The following is a 14,591-nucleotide window of genomic DNA, read 5'->3' as shown; positions in this document are numbered from 1 at the left end:
TCGCTAAAAAAAAACAGATGACATGGGTCGTTATCACTTTGCTGTTGGGTGGGATCTTGCTGTGCACCAATCGGCTGCTGCTTTTCCTGCATTGTGACACAGTGACCACCCCTCAACAAGAGCCCTCCATCGGCGGTGAAAGGCCTTTGGGGGGAGGGGGCACGGGGGAGGGGAGAGGCGCTCGGTTGTGGCGGGGGGGAGGGGGGGGTAGAAAGCCATCCCGTCCTCCAGGAGGCGCTGAAGGTTGCGTCGGACGAGGGTGGGTGGGGGAAAGCAGGAAGCGACCGACGACGGGCTGGGTCGTGGAGAGGTTCAGGTGGAGGTGCCAAGTGCAGGACAAAAAAAAAGGCAAAAGATTAACAACACTCGAAAGTAAACTTTATTCTAGACTCCGGGAAACATTTGAGGAATTAGTAATAATAAAAAAAAAAGAATATAACCCAGAACGACTCTTCTGCCTGTCCAGCAGATAAAATCCACTGAACCCCCCCAACGGAACTCACTCCTCCCCCTCTCTTCACTTGTAGAATTCGTGCTCCTGTTCGTCTTTCTTGATGACGGTCTTGTAAGCCTTCTCAAAGTCCTTGGCCAACACGATGTAGCGATTTTCTCGGACAGCCAGCATTCCGGCCTGAACGGGGCGGGGGAGGGAGGCAAAGATGAAAAGAGAGTCACCCCTCCAACGCGAGAGAAACAGCAGCAGCAGCACGTGGCCATTCAGCCCCTTCGAGCCTGCTTCCCCCCACCCCGTTCATTTCAAACATGTGATTGATATTCTCCCTCGGCTCCCCTTTCCCGCCCCCCCCTCTCGTTCATTTCAAACATGTGATTGATATTCTCCCTCAGCTCCCCTTTCCCGGCCCCCTGCCCCGTTCATTTCAAATATGATTGATATTCTCCCTCGGCTCCCCTTTCCAACCACTCCCCCCCCACCCCCCCGCCTCAGTGCCCGAAAACCCATCGGTCTTGGTCTTGAATAGACTCAGCGATGGAGCACACGCAGCTTCACAACCCTCCGAGTGAGATCATTTCTCCTCGTCTCCGTCCAAAATGGCCGACCCCACATCCTGAGACTGTGAACCAGCCCCTTCACTCGCACCCCCAGTTCTACACTCTCCAGTTGGGGTGAGGGGAAACAGCCTCTCGGCACCGAGCCTGTCAAACCCTCTAAGAATTTTATACGTTTTAATGAGATCACCTCTCACTTCTTCCAATGAGGCCCATAATTAGGACAAATCTCCCAGGGTCAGTGCTGAGGGAGCGCCGCACGGTCCGAGGGTCAGTGCTGAGGGAGTGCTGCACTGTCCGAGGGTCAGTACTGAGGGAGTGCTGCACTGTCAGAGGGTCAGTACTGAGGGAGTGCTGCACTGTCCGAGGGTCAGTACTGAGGGAGTGCTGCACTGTCCGAGGGTCAGTACTGAGGGAGTGCTGCACTGTCCGAGGGTCAGTACTGAGCTTGCGGCGCCCTGAAAACTGCCCAGTTTACCTCGGATAACGCTGGAAGGGCAAGATATCTCAAAAAATGAATGAGCAACAGGTGAAGCTAGCTCTTTCACACTGCTACTGTATAGTGTAGAGAACATATCTTATTTCTGGCTGCAGTTGAAAGACAGGTCAAGCGGGAGAGTGTGGGGGATATATACAATGTTGCTGTCCTGGAACAGAGTGTGCCATGAAAGACAGGATGGTGCCGAGGAGGAGTCCGGTCTAATGGGGAACTGCCTGGCAACAACGTTTTAATTGGCTCCTGACCAGGTGATTAGGGTTTTGTGTGAGGGCAGTGCAGCAGAATAGCTCGTAGCCTGAAAGGAAAAAGACCTAAAACCCCTCTCTCCTGTGTGTGTGTGTCAGATTCCAGTAATTCTACAATAGCAGCGAGCTGGCTTTTTCTCCTCATATCTCTATAACCTGCTCTCTCTCTCTCTCTGAAAACCCCTGTCAAGAGGAAAAGGGGAAAATCACCGTTAGAGACACTGAAAGGGTAAGGGCCCAACAAGTGACCTAAAGACTGAAAGTGCTGGGAAGACCATCTCGTGTCATCAATAAAGAACTGAAAGGAATCTGGAAGACATCGATCAAAATCAACCCATCGACCCCTGTACTCCGGGATTGGTGCTATTGAACTGTTTTATCCCACCCTTAAAATCCAGGTTTTTAGTGTGTGTGTACGGGGATTTAAGGGGTAGAGTTTAGGCTATCGAATTAGAAATTAGCAGTTCATCTTTCTTTTGCCGTTAGTTAAAGACAATTTGTTCAATAAACGGTTATTTACTTATTAAGTTTACAAACCCGGAGCTCGTATTCTGTTAACCTAAATGAAACAGTTAGGTGTGTTGATCAAACTTTTCCACATTTGTCGGGGGCTCAGGGAGCAGTGGGGGGTTTGACAGCGCAACGCACTATCCCCCAGTGAGAGTCGCGACAGCAGCAGCAACACAAGTGGTGTTTGCCACTAACTGGAAGCGGCCGCCAAGCCAAAGAAGACTTCCTGCCTATCACACAAACGAGTAACGTCGGGATAGCGCCAGCGTCACGCTGGGTATGTAGGTCCACACGTCCCAAAGACCGACGGATCGTATCAAACAGCGTGACCCAGCCGCTGTTCGCAACGCACAGACCCCGTACCCAACCAGCCCGCCCTTGCAAAAATCAAAACGCAGCGTCCAACATTAAGATTCCGCGATTGGCCGAATAATCCTCGGTACGCGAAGAATTAGGCGGACCACCCATTTAAGATCGTGGTGCATTCGCGTGGACCGGAAGCTGCCTATATCAATTCACAGGGGCCCTGTTGTACACGTACACACATGGCTCCTGATTCACCTGAACCAAATAAGCGACAGCCGTTCGCTGACTCATCCTTCAGAGCGCTGCCTCGACCAATCAGGGTCCAGCTGGCCCGGTTTGAAATTTCAAACGACGCTCGGCAGTTAACTGTCAGTCACCACCAACTAGTGCACTCTCCATGGCAACGCCTCCACCGCAGCCCATTCGCCAGCCAATCAGCCACTCTCTTCTCGCACAGTGTAAACCTGTGAGCGAAACATTGGAGCTGCAGGGCAACTTGGGGGCGTGTGCCTCACGTAAACGTTCTTTACAGGAGCACCACGGACTGACGAGGAATGAACTCCAGGCACCGATTAAGCTGGGAGGCGACGGCGCTGTAGACGTTTACCGAGATGGGGGCTGCAAGGGTGGTCAGAACCGGTGAACAAAACAGACCAGGTTAACAGAGCCCGCATCGCAGATTGGGAGAGCGGTGAAGGGGCAGTCGCCCGCCCGCCCGCCCCGATTAAGGGTTAAATGACCTCACGGGTAGAGAGAGGGGGCATACCGAGGGTTAAAACGGCAAAGGAGGTTTTCCCGGGTGGAACTAGCGGGTTTCGGGCTGCGGTGGGAGTTGGGCACGGAAGCCCCCTGGGAAAGCAGTAAACCGTGTCAACGCTCGGGAGGGAGAAACGCACGACGACAGCTAAAGGTTCGGGGTTTAGGGCCGGAACGAGGCAGAGGCTGCGCCGGTTAAACCTCTTCGCGGGGAAGACGGCCGGCGGTCAGTCAGGGCTGCCGGAGGGGGACAGTAACGCAATGCGCGCATTGTCATTATTGCTGAGACACCAGCAGTTAGGATACGGGGAGAGGCACAGAGTGCCAGACACAGAGGAGGAAAGGCAAGAGTTATAGCCATTGTCTGGACCAAATCCACCCCTGTCAGAAACATTGGCTTCCTTTACCTTTGGCTGCCTCAGCGCCTGTTCCGGCTCTTTGAAAGATCGATCCAATGAGTCCCCGCTCTCCCCCTCCTGCTCCTTTCCCCCCCCACCACAGACCTGCAAATTTATCCAATTCCCCCCTTTTTGGAAAGTTCCTATTGAATCTGCTTCCACCGCCCTTTCAGGCAGCACCTTCCAGATCACAACAACTCGCTGTGTGTAAAACAAAATCCTCCTCATCTCCGCCTCTGGTTCTTTTCCCCGATTCTCTTCAATCTGTGTCCCCTCTGGTTACCGACCCTCCTGCCCCCTGGAAACACTTTCTCCCTCATCGACTCTATCCAAACCTCCTCCTGATGTTGAACGCCTCGATTCCATCTCCCCCTTAACCTTCTCAGCTCCGAGGAGAACGATCCCAGCTTCTCCCAGTCCCTCCACACGGACTGAAGTCGCCTCATCCCTGGGACCAGTAAACCTTCCCCCGCATTCCCCTCCCAGGCCCTGACATCCTTCCCAAAACTGCGACACGGCCAGAACTGGACACGATCCTCCAGCTGGAGCCCGGCCAGAAATCTGGAAAGGTTTACCCGTGTCTCACTCTGGGCTCAAGGCCTGCATTGACAAATCCCAGGACACCGCCTGCTTACTTGTCAGCTGACGGGCTCTGTCCTGCCAACTGAGAGCTGGCACTGAGTGAACTTACTGCATTTGATTTACCACCCCTCCCGGCCCTCCCGAAGGGAGGCATGAGTCCCAGTCGCCATTGGCAGACAGCCTGCCGTCTGAACTGAACAATAGCAGACTCACCTCCTGACAGATGGAGTTGATGTCAGCCCCGGAAATCTTGTCTGGTCGCGCGATGTCTGCAGGTCACCGTCAAGGAAACGCCAAAGAAGGTGTTAGTTTTTTTTCCCCTCGATTGTGGCTCAGTCAGGCAGTCGCCGATTCACAAATGATTCGAGTCGCACTCAAGAAATCCACAGCCAAAACTACAGCCTCTAACACGCCAGTAGGTTAGGGAGGGAGCGCCGCGCTGTCGGAGGGTCAGTACTGAGGGAGCGCTGCACTGTCGGAGGGTCAGTACTGAGGGAGCGCCGCACTGTCAGAGGGTCGGTACTGAGGGAGTGCTGCACTGTCGGAGGATCAGTACTGAGGGAATACCGCACTGTCGGAGGGTCTGTGCTGAGGGAGTGCTGCGCTGTTGGAGGATCAGTACTGAGGGAGTGCTGCACTATCGGAGGCTCAGTACTGAGGGCGTGCTGCACTGTCGGAGGGTCAGTACTTAGGGAATGCCGCACTGTCGGAGGGTCAGTACTGAGGGAGTGCTGCACTGTCGGAGGGTCAGTACTGAGGGAGTGCTGCACTGTCGGAGGGTCAGTACTGAGGGAGTGCTGCACCGTCGGAGGGTCAGTACTGAGGGAGTGCTGCACCGTCGGAGGGTCAGTACTGAGGGAGTGCTGCACTGTCGGAGGGTCAGTACTGAGGGAGTGCCGCACTGTCGGAGGGTCAGTACTGAGGGAGTGCCGCACTGTCGGAGGGTCAGTACTGAGGGAGTGCCGCACTGTCGGAGGGTCAGTACTGAGGGAGTGCTGCACTGTCAGAGGGTCAGTACTGAGGGAGTGCTGCACTGTCAGAGGGTCAGTACTGAGGGAGTGCTGCACTGTCAGAGGGTCAGTACTGAGGGAGTGCTGCACTGTCAGAGGGTCAGTACTGAGGGAGTGCCGCACTGTCGGAGGGTCAGTACCGAGGGAGCGCTGCACTGTAGGAGGGTCAGTACTGAGGGAGTGCTGCACTGTCGGAGATTCAGTGCCGAGGGAGTTCCGTGCTGTTGGGCGGTATGGGGAGGTCGGGTGTGTGGGAGGGAGGGGGGGGCGGCAACATCTCTCCCTTGACCAACATCACTAAAAACAGATGATCTGGGTCATTATCACATGGCTGTTTGTGGGATATTGCTGTGTGCAAATTGGCTGCTGCGTTTCCCGCATTAAAACAAGGGCCAGGCTTCAAAATAACAAAAAAAAAGTCCTTCATTGGCTGTGAAGGGCTCTGGGACCCCCTGGGGATGTGACAGGCGCTAGAGAAATGGAAGCCCCACCTCCCCTCCGCAACGCACATACTTTCTTCCAGGGGGAAAAGCCGACAGATTGCTCTGCTCCCATCCCATGGCTTTAAACCTTGGGTCAAATCCTCCAGTTAATAGGCACAAACACCACATTGAAATGGAGAGAAGGTTGGTTAGCTCGAAGCAGCAGCGAGTAGGCATAAATGGTTTTTTTTTTCCTGGTGGGCAGGGATGTGACGGGCGGTGTGCCACAGGGATCAGCGCTGGGGCCTCGACTATTTACAATTCACACCAACGGCGTGGGTGAAGGGGGCCGAAGGATCGCTGGCTCGATTTGCCGACGACACAGAGATAGGTAGGAAAGTCAATTGTGTAGAGGGCCGTCAGGAGGTTGCAAAGGGACACGGGTAGGTTAAGAGAGTGGGCAGAGATCCGGTCAGTGGCGGGGGGAAAGAGTGCGAAATCGTTCAATTTGGCTAAACGGTGAGAGATCGCAGAGCTCCACGATTCAGAGGGGGGGTCTGGGTGTCCAAGTGCATCCATTGCCAAAAAAGTTAGTGTGCAGCTGCAGCAAGTAGTTGGGAAAAAGCTGATCGAAGGTTATCACGTGTTGTGAGGGGGGATCGATTGCAAAAGCGGGGAGGTTAGGCTTCGGTTGCGCAGGGCACTGGTGAGACCAAATCTGGAGTATTGTGTATAGTATGGGTCTCCTTATCTGATGCAGGATGTAAATGTGTTGGAAGCTGTTCAAAGAAGGTCGGTCAGACTATATACCAGGAATGGGAGGGTTGCATAATGAGTACAGGCTGGACAGGTTAGACTTGTATCTACTGGAATTTAAGAGGAGGATGAGGAAAGCTGATTGAGACCTTTAAGATCCCGAGGGATCTTGACAGGGTGGATGGATGTTGTGGGGGGGAAAGGATGTTTCCTCTTGTGGGAGAATCCAGAGCTAATGGGTCACTGTTTAAAAATAAGGGGCTGCTCATTTAAGACAGAGATGAGGAGAGATTTTTTTTCCTGAGTCTTTGGAACTCTCTGGAAAGCTGGTGGGAGCAGAGTCTTTGTATATTTTTAAGGCGGAGCGAGATAAGATTCTTGATTAACGAGAGGGGGCGGGCGGGGGTGAGGGGTTAGCTGGGTAGGCAGGGATGCGGGGGTCGAGGATACAATCCAATCAGCCATTACTGAATGGTGGAACAGGCTCGAATGGGGGGGCGGGGGGGGGTCGAGCAGCCTATCCTGCTCCTCGTTGCTACATTACCCCCTCTAAATTCCAGGGAATATGAGCCCAGTTTGTGTCATCTCGCCTCGTCGCTTAACCCTCGGTGTCCCAGTGTCAGTCTGGCAAATCGACACTGCTCTCTCTCTCTCTCTCTGAGGTCAATATATCCTCCCTAAGGATGTGGGGCCCAGAGCTGTTCACCATGACTCCCAGGTGCGGCCTAACCAGGGCTTTGTACCGATGAAGCAGCGCGTCTAACCACCCCCCTTCTCCTTCTAAGCCCAGGGGCAGCATTCCGGTGGCTGCCTCTGGGGTCTTTAGGGAGCTGTGTAAACGCGACTTGGTTGTGATGCGACACCCCAAAGCCCGGGTGAGCAGGGGGAGGGGGGGAATATTGAGAGTGAGACATGTGAGATTCTGCGCCAGGCAGCCCACCAGGGTACAGATCAGGACCGCCGAACTCTGCCGGGCACTTCACGGCACAGTGTCCAACACTCCCCCAGCCCCTTTCCGTGCTGCGAGCGGGGGTGTGGGAGCGGGGCAATTGCAGGGTCGCCAGCGCTCTCCTGTCAGCGGGAAGGATACAGTCCTCGAGGTCCACCTCTTCCGACAGGTTCATCTTGCCGGTGATGGTGGTGAAGATGAGCCGCTTCTGCCGTCTGTCCGGGAGCGGGAACTCGATCTTACGATCGAGGCGCCCGGGGCGGAGGAGGGCTGGGTCCAAGGTGTCCGCTCGGTTCGTGGCCATGATGACCTGCGGAGGGGAGAGAGAGAGAGAACGGAGTCACAACCGGTGGTAAAACCCCCCAAAACACAATGTAGTGCCGCGCTGTCAGAGGGTCGGTGCCGAGGGAGTGCCGCACTGTCGGAGGGTCGGTGCCGAGGGAGTGCCGCACTGTCGGAGGGTCGGTGCCGAGGGAGTGCCGCACTGTCGGAGGGTCGGTGCCGAGGGAGTGCCGCACTGTCGGAGGGTCGGTGCCGAGGGAGTGCCGCACTGTCGGAGGGTCGGTGCCGAGGGAGTGCCGCACTGTCGGAGGGTCGGTGCCGAGGGAGTGCCGCACTGTCGGAGGGTCGGTGCCGAGGGAGTGCCGCACTGTCGGAGGGTCGGTGCCGAGGGAGTGCCGCACTGTCGGAGGGTCGGTGCCGAGGGAGTGCCGCACTGTCGGAGGGTCGGTGCCGAGGGAGTGCCGCACTGTCGGAGGGTCGGTGCCGAGGGAGTGCCGCACTGTCGGAGGGTCGGTGCCGAGGGAGTGCCGCACTGTCGGAGGGTCGGTGCCGAGGGAGTGCCGCACTGTCGGAGGGTCGGTGCCGAGGGAGTGCCGCACTGTCGGAGGGTCGGTGCCGAGGGAGTGCCGCACTGTCGGAGGGTCGGTGCCGAGGGAGTGCCGCACTGTCGGAGGGTCGGTGCCGAGGGAGTGCCGCACTGTCGGAGGGTCGGTGCCGAGGGAGTGCCGCACTGTCGGAGGGTCAGTGCCGAGGGAGTGCCGCACTGTCGGAGGGTCAGTGCCGAGGGAGTGCCGCACTGTCGGAGGGTCAGTGCCGAGGGAGTGCCGCACTGTCGGAGGGTCAGTGCCGAGGGAGTGCCGCACTGTCGGAGGGTCAGTGCCGAGGGAGTGCCGCACTGTCGGAGGGTCAGTGCCGAGGGAGTGCCGCACTGTCGGAGGGTCAGTGCCGAGGGAGTGCCGCACTGTCGGAGGGTCAGTGCCGAGGGAGTGCCGCACTGTCGGAGGGTCAGTGCCGAGGGAGTGCCGCACTGTCGGAGGGTCAGTACTGAGGGAGTGCTGCACTGTCGGAGGGTCAGTACTGAGGGAGTGCCGCACTGTCGGAGGTGCTATCCTTTGGAGGAGACATTAAACCGAGGCCCCTTCTGCCCTCTCGGGCGGGTGTGAAAGATCCCACGGCCACTATTTGGAAGAAGAGCAGGGGGGAGTTCTCCCTAGTGTCCCTGGGGCCAATATTTATCCCTCAACCAACATCACTAAAAAAACATGAAGATAAAGCCAAATACTGCGAATGCTGGAAACCTGAAACCAAAACAGAAAACGCTAGAAAAACTCAGCGGGTCTCGCAGCTTCCCTGCAGAGAGTTTTAGTATCACTGAAAACAATTGATCTCGGTCCTGCCGTCTGTGGGAGCTTGCTGTGTGCAAACTGGGGCATCCCAAGATACGCAGGAGAGAAACGTCTTCATTCGGAGGGTTGCGAATCTTTGGAATTCTCTCCCCGCCCACCACCCCCTCCCGCCCCCCCGTCCACCACCCCAGGGAGCTCTGGGTGCTCCATCGTTGAGCATATTCAAGACCGAGATGGATGGAATTTCGGGCACCAAGGGATAAGGCCGGAAAGTGAGGCAGAGGTCGATCAGCCGCGATCTCGTTCAAGGCTCAAAGGGCCGAATGGCCTCCGCCTGCTCTCTATTCCTGACGTTTTTTCAATCTCTTGGGCTAATAGTGCAGGACCCAAAATAACAGAAAGGGTTTCTGTCTGTCCCTTAGCCTCCTGCACCCCTCCAGCGCCTCACTGCCTTCTGTCACAGGGCAGAAGGACCTTCTGTCACTGGGCAGAGGGGGTACCCGACTGCCGAATGTGGGAACGAGGAAGTTGCATTCTCCTAGCGCCTTTCCCCACCTCAAGGACACCCCCAAAGCCTTTCACAGCCAAAGGAGGACTCCTTTTCCCACCCCCACCCCCCCACCACAAGTGTGGTCCCTGTTTTAATGTAGAAAACGTGGCAGCCAATTTGTGCACAGTAAGATCCCACAAACAGCAAAGTGATAGCGACCCAGATAATCTTTTTATTTTTTAAAGCGATGGTGGTTTGAGGGATAAATATTGGCCCCAGGACACCAGGGAGAACCCCGCCCTGCTCTTCTTCCCAATAGTGGCCGTGTGATCTTTCTCACCCGCTCGAGAGGACAGACGGGGACCTGGGTTTAACGTCTCATCTCCCTCAGGGCTACAACGGGAGGGTCAGCGGGATTTTGAGCGCTCGGATTGTGGGAGTGGGACTTCAGCGATGACCTCCGGAGGTAGAGGCAACAGCAGCCCCACCTGAGGGACAGCTGACATTACCGGGTATAACGTGGAGGTAACCGGCAACCCTCCCTATCTCTGTAACCTCCTCCAGTCCCAGCAACCCTCAATCTCTGTAACCTCCTCCAGCCCCTACATCCCTCCCTATCTCTGTAACCTCCTCCAGCCCCTACAACCCATCCTCTCTCTGTAACCTCCTCCACTCCCGACAACCCTCCCTATCTCTGTAACCTCCTCCAGCCCCTACAGCCCTCCCTATCTCTGTAACCTCCTCCAGCTCCTACAACCCTCCCTATTTGTGTAACCCTCTCCAGCCCCGACAACCCTCCCTATCTCTGTAACCTCCTCCACTCCCGACAACCCTCCCTATCTCTGTAACCTCCTCCAGTCCCGACAACCCTCCCTATCTCTGTAACCTCCTCCACTCCCGACAACCCTCCCTATCTCTGTAACCTCCTCCAGTCCCGACAACCCTCCCTATCTCTGTAACCTCCTCCAGTCCCGACAACCCTCCCTATCTCGGTAACTTCCTACAGCCCCTACAACCCTCCCTATCTCTGTAACCTCCTCCAGCCTCTACAACCCTCTCTATCTCTGTAATCTCCTACAGACCCTTCAACTCTCCCTATCTCTGTAACCTCCTCCAACCCTCCCTATCACTGTAACCTCCTCCAGCCTCTACAACCCTCCCTATCTCTGTAATCTCCTCCAGCCCTCCCTATCTCTGTACCCTCCTCCAGCCCCAATACCCTCCCTATCTCTGTAACCTCCTGCAGCCCCTACACCCTCCCTATCTCTGTAACCTCCTCCAGCCCCTACAACCCTCCCTATCTCTGTAACCTCCTCCAGCTCCTACAACCCTCCCTATCTCTGTAACCTCCTCCAGCCTCTACAACCCTCCCTATCTCTGTAACCTCCTCCAGCCTCTACAACCCTCCCTATCTCTGTAATCTCCTCCAGCCCTCCCTATCTCTGTACCCTCCTCCAGCCCCAATACCCTCCCTATCTCTGTAACCTCCTCCAGCCCCTACAACCCTCCCTATCTCTGTAACCTCCTCCAGCCCCTACAACCCTCCCTATCTCTGTAACCTCCTCCAGCTCCTACAACCCTCCCTATCTCTGTAACCTCCTCCAGCCCCTACAACCCTCCCTATCTCTGTAACCTCCTCCAGCCCCTACAACCCTCCCTTCAAATCCGGCCTCTTTGACCGAGTTTTTGGTCATCTGTTCCTAACATGTCCTTGTGAAGCTCGTTGTCGAATTCACCTCCCAATAAAGCAGGGGGTTTTTGGTGAACATTTAGAGGTTGTCCCCCTGCTGTTCTGGTCTTTGTGACAGAGCCCCAGGCTTTTTTTTCATCTAAATCCCTCATTGCAGCCCTCTATCCCTTTCTCCCTCATGTGTTTATCCAGCTTCCCCCTTAAATACATCGACACTATTCACCTCGACCACTCCCTGTGGGAGCGAGTCCCACATTCTCCCCACTCTCTGGGTAAAGAAGTTTCTCCTGAATTCCCCATTGGATTTATTAGTGATGATCTTATATCGATGGCCCCCTAGTTCCGGTCTCACTCCGACAAGTGGAAACATCGTCTCTACGTCAACCCTGTGGAAACCCCTTTCGTCGTTTTAAAGACCTCGATCAGGTCACCCCCCCGCCTCAGCTTTCTCTTTTCTAGAGAGAAGAGACCCCGGCCTGTTCAATCCTGTCCTGATACGTTTACCACACGCAGGTCAAGAGGGCGTCATCTGCTGTCCTGAATAACAGCGCCGGGGGCTGCCCAGATCGAGCAGCCCCCTCTCTAACCTGCGCCGCATCGCATGGGGAACCTTCATCCCACCTCTTGTCCACTGCCCGTACCTTGACGTTAACGTTCTGGTCAAACCCATCCATCTGGTTAAGGAGCTCCAACAGGATTCGCTGCACCTCTCTGTCCGCTGGGACACGCAACAGGTCACAATGATGGGGAGAGAGAAAAAAACAACAACAAATAAAAAAGGGTCTCATTTCAGAGTTACGACAACCTGCATTTATATAGCGCCCTTGACGTAGTCAAATGCCTCAAGGCGCTTCACAGGAGCGAGTACCCAACAGAAGGTAACATGGGGCCACGTAGGGAGACGAGGGGCAGGTGACCCCAAAGCTCAGTCAGAGAGGTCGGATTTTAAGGAGCATCTTAAAGGGGGGGGAGAGCGGGGGAAATCGGTGGGGGGACTGTTCAAGAGGCTGGAACTGGAGGAGCGCAGAGATCTTAGAGAGTTGTAAGGGCTGGCGGAGATTACAGAGATAGGGAGGGTTGTAGGGGCTGGAGGAAGTTACAGAGATAGGGAGGGGTGTAGGGGCTGGAGGAGGTTACAGAGATAGGGAGGGTTGTAGGGGCTGGAGGAAGTTACAGAGATAGGGAGGGTTGTAGGGGCTGGAGGAGGTTACAGAGACAGGGAGGGTTGTAGGGGCTGGATGAGGTTACAGAGATAGGGAGGGGTGTAGGGGCTGGAGGAGGTTACAGAGATAGGGAGGGGTGTAGGGGCTGGCGGAGATTACAGAGATAGGGAGGGTTGTAGGGGCTGGGGGAGGTTACAGAGATAGGGAGGGTTGTAGGGGCTGGAGGAAGTTACAGAGATAGGGAGGGGTGTAGGGGCTGGAGGAGGTTACAGAGATAGGGAGGGGTGTAGGCGCTGGAGGAGGTTACAGAGATAGGGAGGGTTGGAAGGGCTGGAGGAGGTTACAGAGATAGGGAGGGTTGGAGGGACTGGAGGAGGTTACGGAGATAGGGGGGGTTGTTGGGGCTGGAGGAGATTACAGAGATAGGGAGGGTTGTAGGGGCTGGAGGAGGTTACAGAGATAGGGAGGGTTGTAGGGGCTGGAGGAGGTTACAGAGATAGGGAGGGTTGTAGGGGCTGGAGGAGGTTACAGAGATAGGGAGGGTTGTAGGGGCTGGAGGAGGTTACAGAGATAGGGAGGGTTGTAGGGGCTGGAGGAGATTACAGAGATAGGGAGGGTTGTAGGGGTTGGGGCAGGTTACAGAGATAGGGAGGGTTGTAGGGGCTGGAGGAGGTTACAGAGATAGGGAGGGTTGTAGTGGCTGGAGGAGGTTACAGAGATAGGGAGGGTTGTAGGGGTTGGGGCAGGTTACAGAGATAGGGAGGGTTGGAGGGGCTGGAGGAAGTTACAGAGATAGGGAGTGTAGGAGGCGCTGGAGGAGGTTACAGAGATAGGGAGGGTTGTAGGGGCTGGAGGAGGTTACAGAGATAGGGAGGGTTGTAGAGGCTGGAGGAGGTTACAGAGATAGGGAGGGGTGTAGGGGTTGGAGGAGGTTACAGAGATAGGGAGGGTTGTAGGTGCTGGAGGAGGTTACAGAGGTAGGGAGGGGTGTCGGGGCTGGAGGAGGTTACAGAGATAGGGAGGGGTGTCGGGGCTGGAGGAGGTTACAGAGATAGGGAGGGTTGGAGGAAATTACAGAGATGGAGAGGAATGAGGGATTCAGTGTATCAGTTCTCTGGTTTTGTCTGGTAACAATCCCTTCGGGAGGCTTTCTAAAGCTGTGTACAACTACAGATTGTGGTAGTTTGAGGTGGAAACGAGTGGATTTTCCACCTACCTCCAGTCTGGGCATCAAAGCGCTTGGTTGCGATGGCGTCAATCTCGTCGATGAAGATGATTGCTGGAGCATTCTCCTTTGCCAATCTGAAGACATCCCTGACCATCCGAGGACCCTCCCCCAGATACTTTTGTACAAACTCCGAGCCCACAACACGAATGAAGGCAGCTGTCCAAATGGGAGAGAGACAGAAACCAGATCAGTGTCGTCAACACTGGAACAGGAGGAGGCCCATTCAGCCCCCTCGAGTCTGTTACACAGGAACAGGAGGAGGCCATTCAGCCCCCTCGAGCCTGTTACACAGGAACAGGAGGAGGCCATTCAGCCCCCTCGAGTCTGTTACACAGGAACAGGAGGAGGCCATTCAGCCCCCTCGAGTCTGTTACACAGGAACAGGAGGAGGCCCATTCAACCCTCTCGAGCCTGTTACACAGGAACAGGAGGAGGCCCATTCAGCCCCCTCGAGCCTGTTACACAGGAACAGGAGGAGGCCCATTCAGCCCCCTCGAGTCTGTTACACAGGAACAGGAGGAGGCCCATTCAGCCCCCTCGAGCCTGTTACACAGGAACAGGAGGAGGCCCATTCAGCCCCCTCGAGCCTGTTACACAGGAACAGGAGGAGGCCCATTCAGCCCCCTCGAGCCTGTTACACAGGAACAGGAGGAGGCCCATTCAGCCCCCTCGAGCTCCTCCATTCAGTTGGATCACGGGTGATCTGTATCTTAACCCCATCCACCCACCTCGGTTCTGTGACCCTTAACCCCCCCCCGACCCAACAAAAATCTCTCAATCTCAGTTTTGAAATTTCCAATTGACCCCTCCCAGCCTCGACAGCTTTTTCTGGGGGAGGGAGTTCCAGATTTCCACCCCCCCACTTTGTGTGAAGATAGTGCTTCCTGACATCACCCCCTGAACGGCCTGGCTCCAATTTAAGGTTCTGCCCCCCTGTTCTGGACCCCCACT

At 55.8% G+C, this 14,591-nt stretch overlaps 1 protein-coding gene across 1 annotated transcript; it reads right to left on the bottom strand.

The window, feature by feature from the left end:
- Positions 1-358: 358 nt before the first annotated feature.
- Positions 359-13,796, bottom strand: psmc4 (proteasome 26S subunit, ATPase 4; the record flags this gene model as incomplete). The annotated part of the gene is made up of 5 exons (XM_078537762.1): positions 359-631; positions 4,518-4,573; positions 7,583-7,751; positions 11,891-11,967; positions 13,629-13,796. Coding segments are annotated over 5 exons (584 nt in total), but the record flags the coding sequence as incomplete, so codon positions are not given.
- Between the last annotated feature and the right edge of the window lie 795 nt (positions 13,797-14,591).

Source organism: Cetorhinus maximus, unplaced genomic scaffold (genome assembly GCF_964194155.1).
Source record: "Cetorhinus maximus unplaced genomic scaffold, sCetMax3.hap1.1 HAP1_SCAFFOLD_2951, whole genome shotgun sequence".
NCBI classification, from domain to species: domain Eukaryota; kingdom Metazoa; phylum Chordata; class Chondrichthyes; order Lamniformes; family Cetorhinidae; genus Cetorhinus; species Cetorhinus maximus.
The sequence above is the reverse complement of the archived record's forward strand: the minus strand, read 5'-3'. Positions and strand labels throughout refer to the sequence as shown.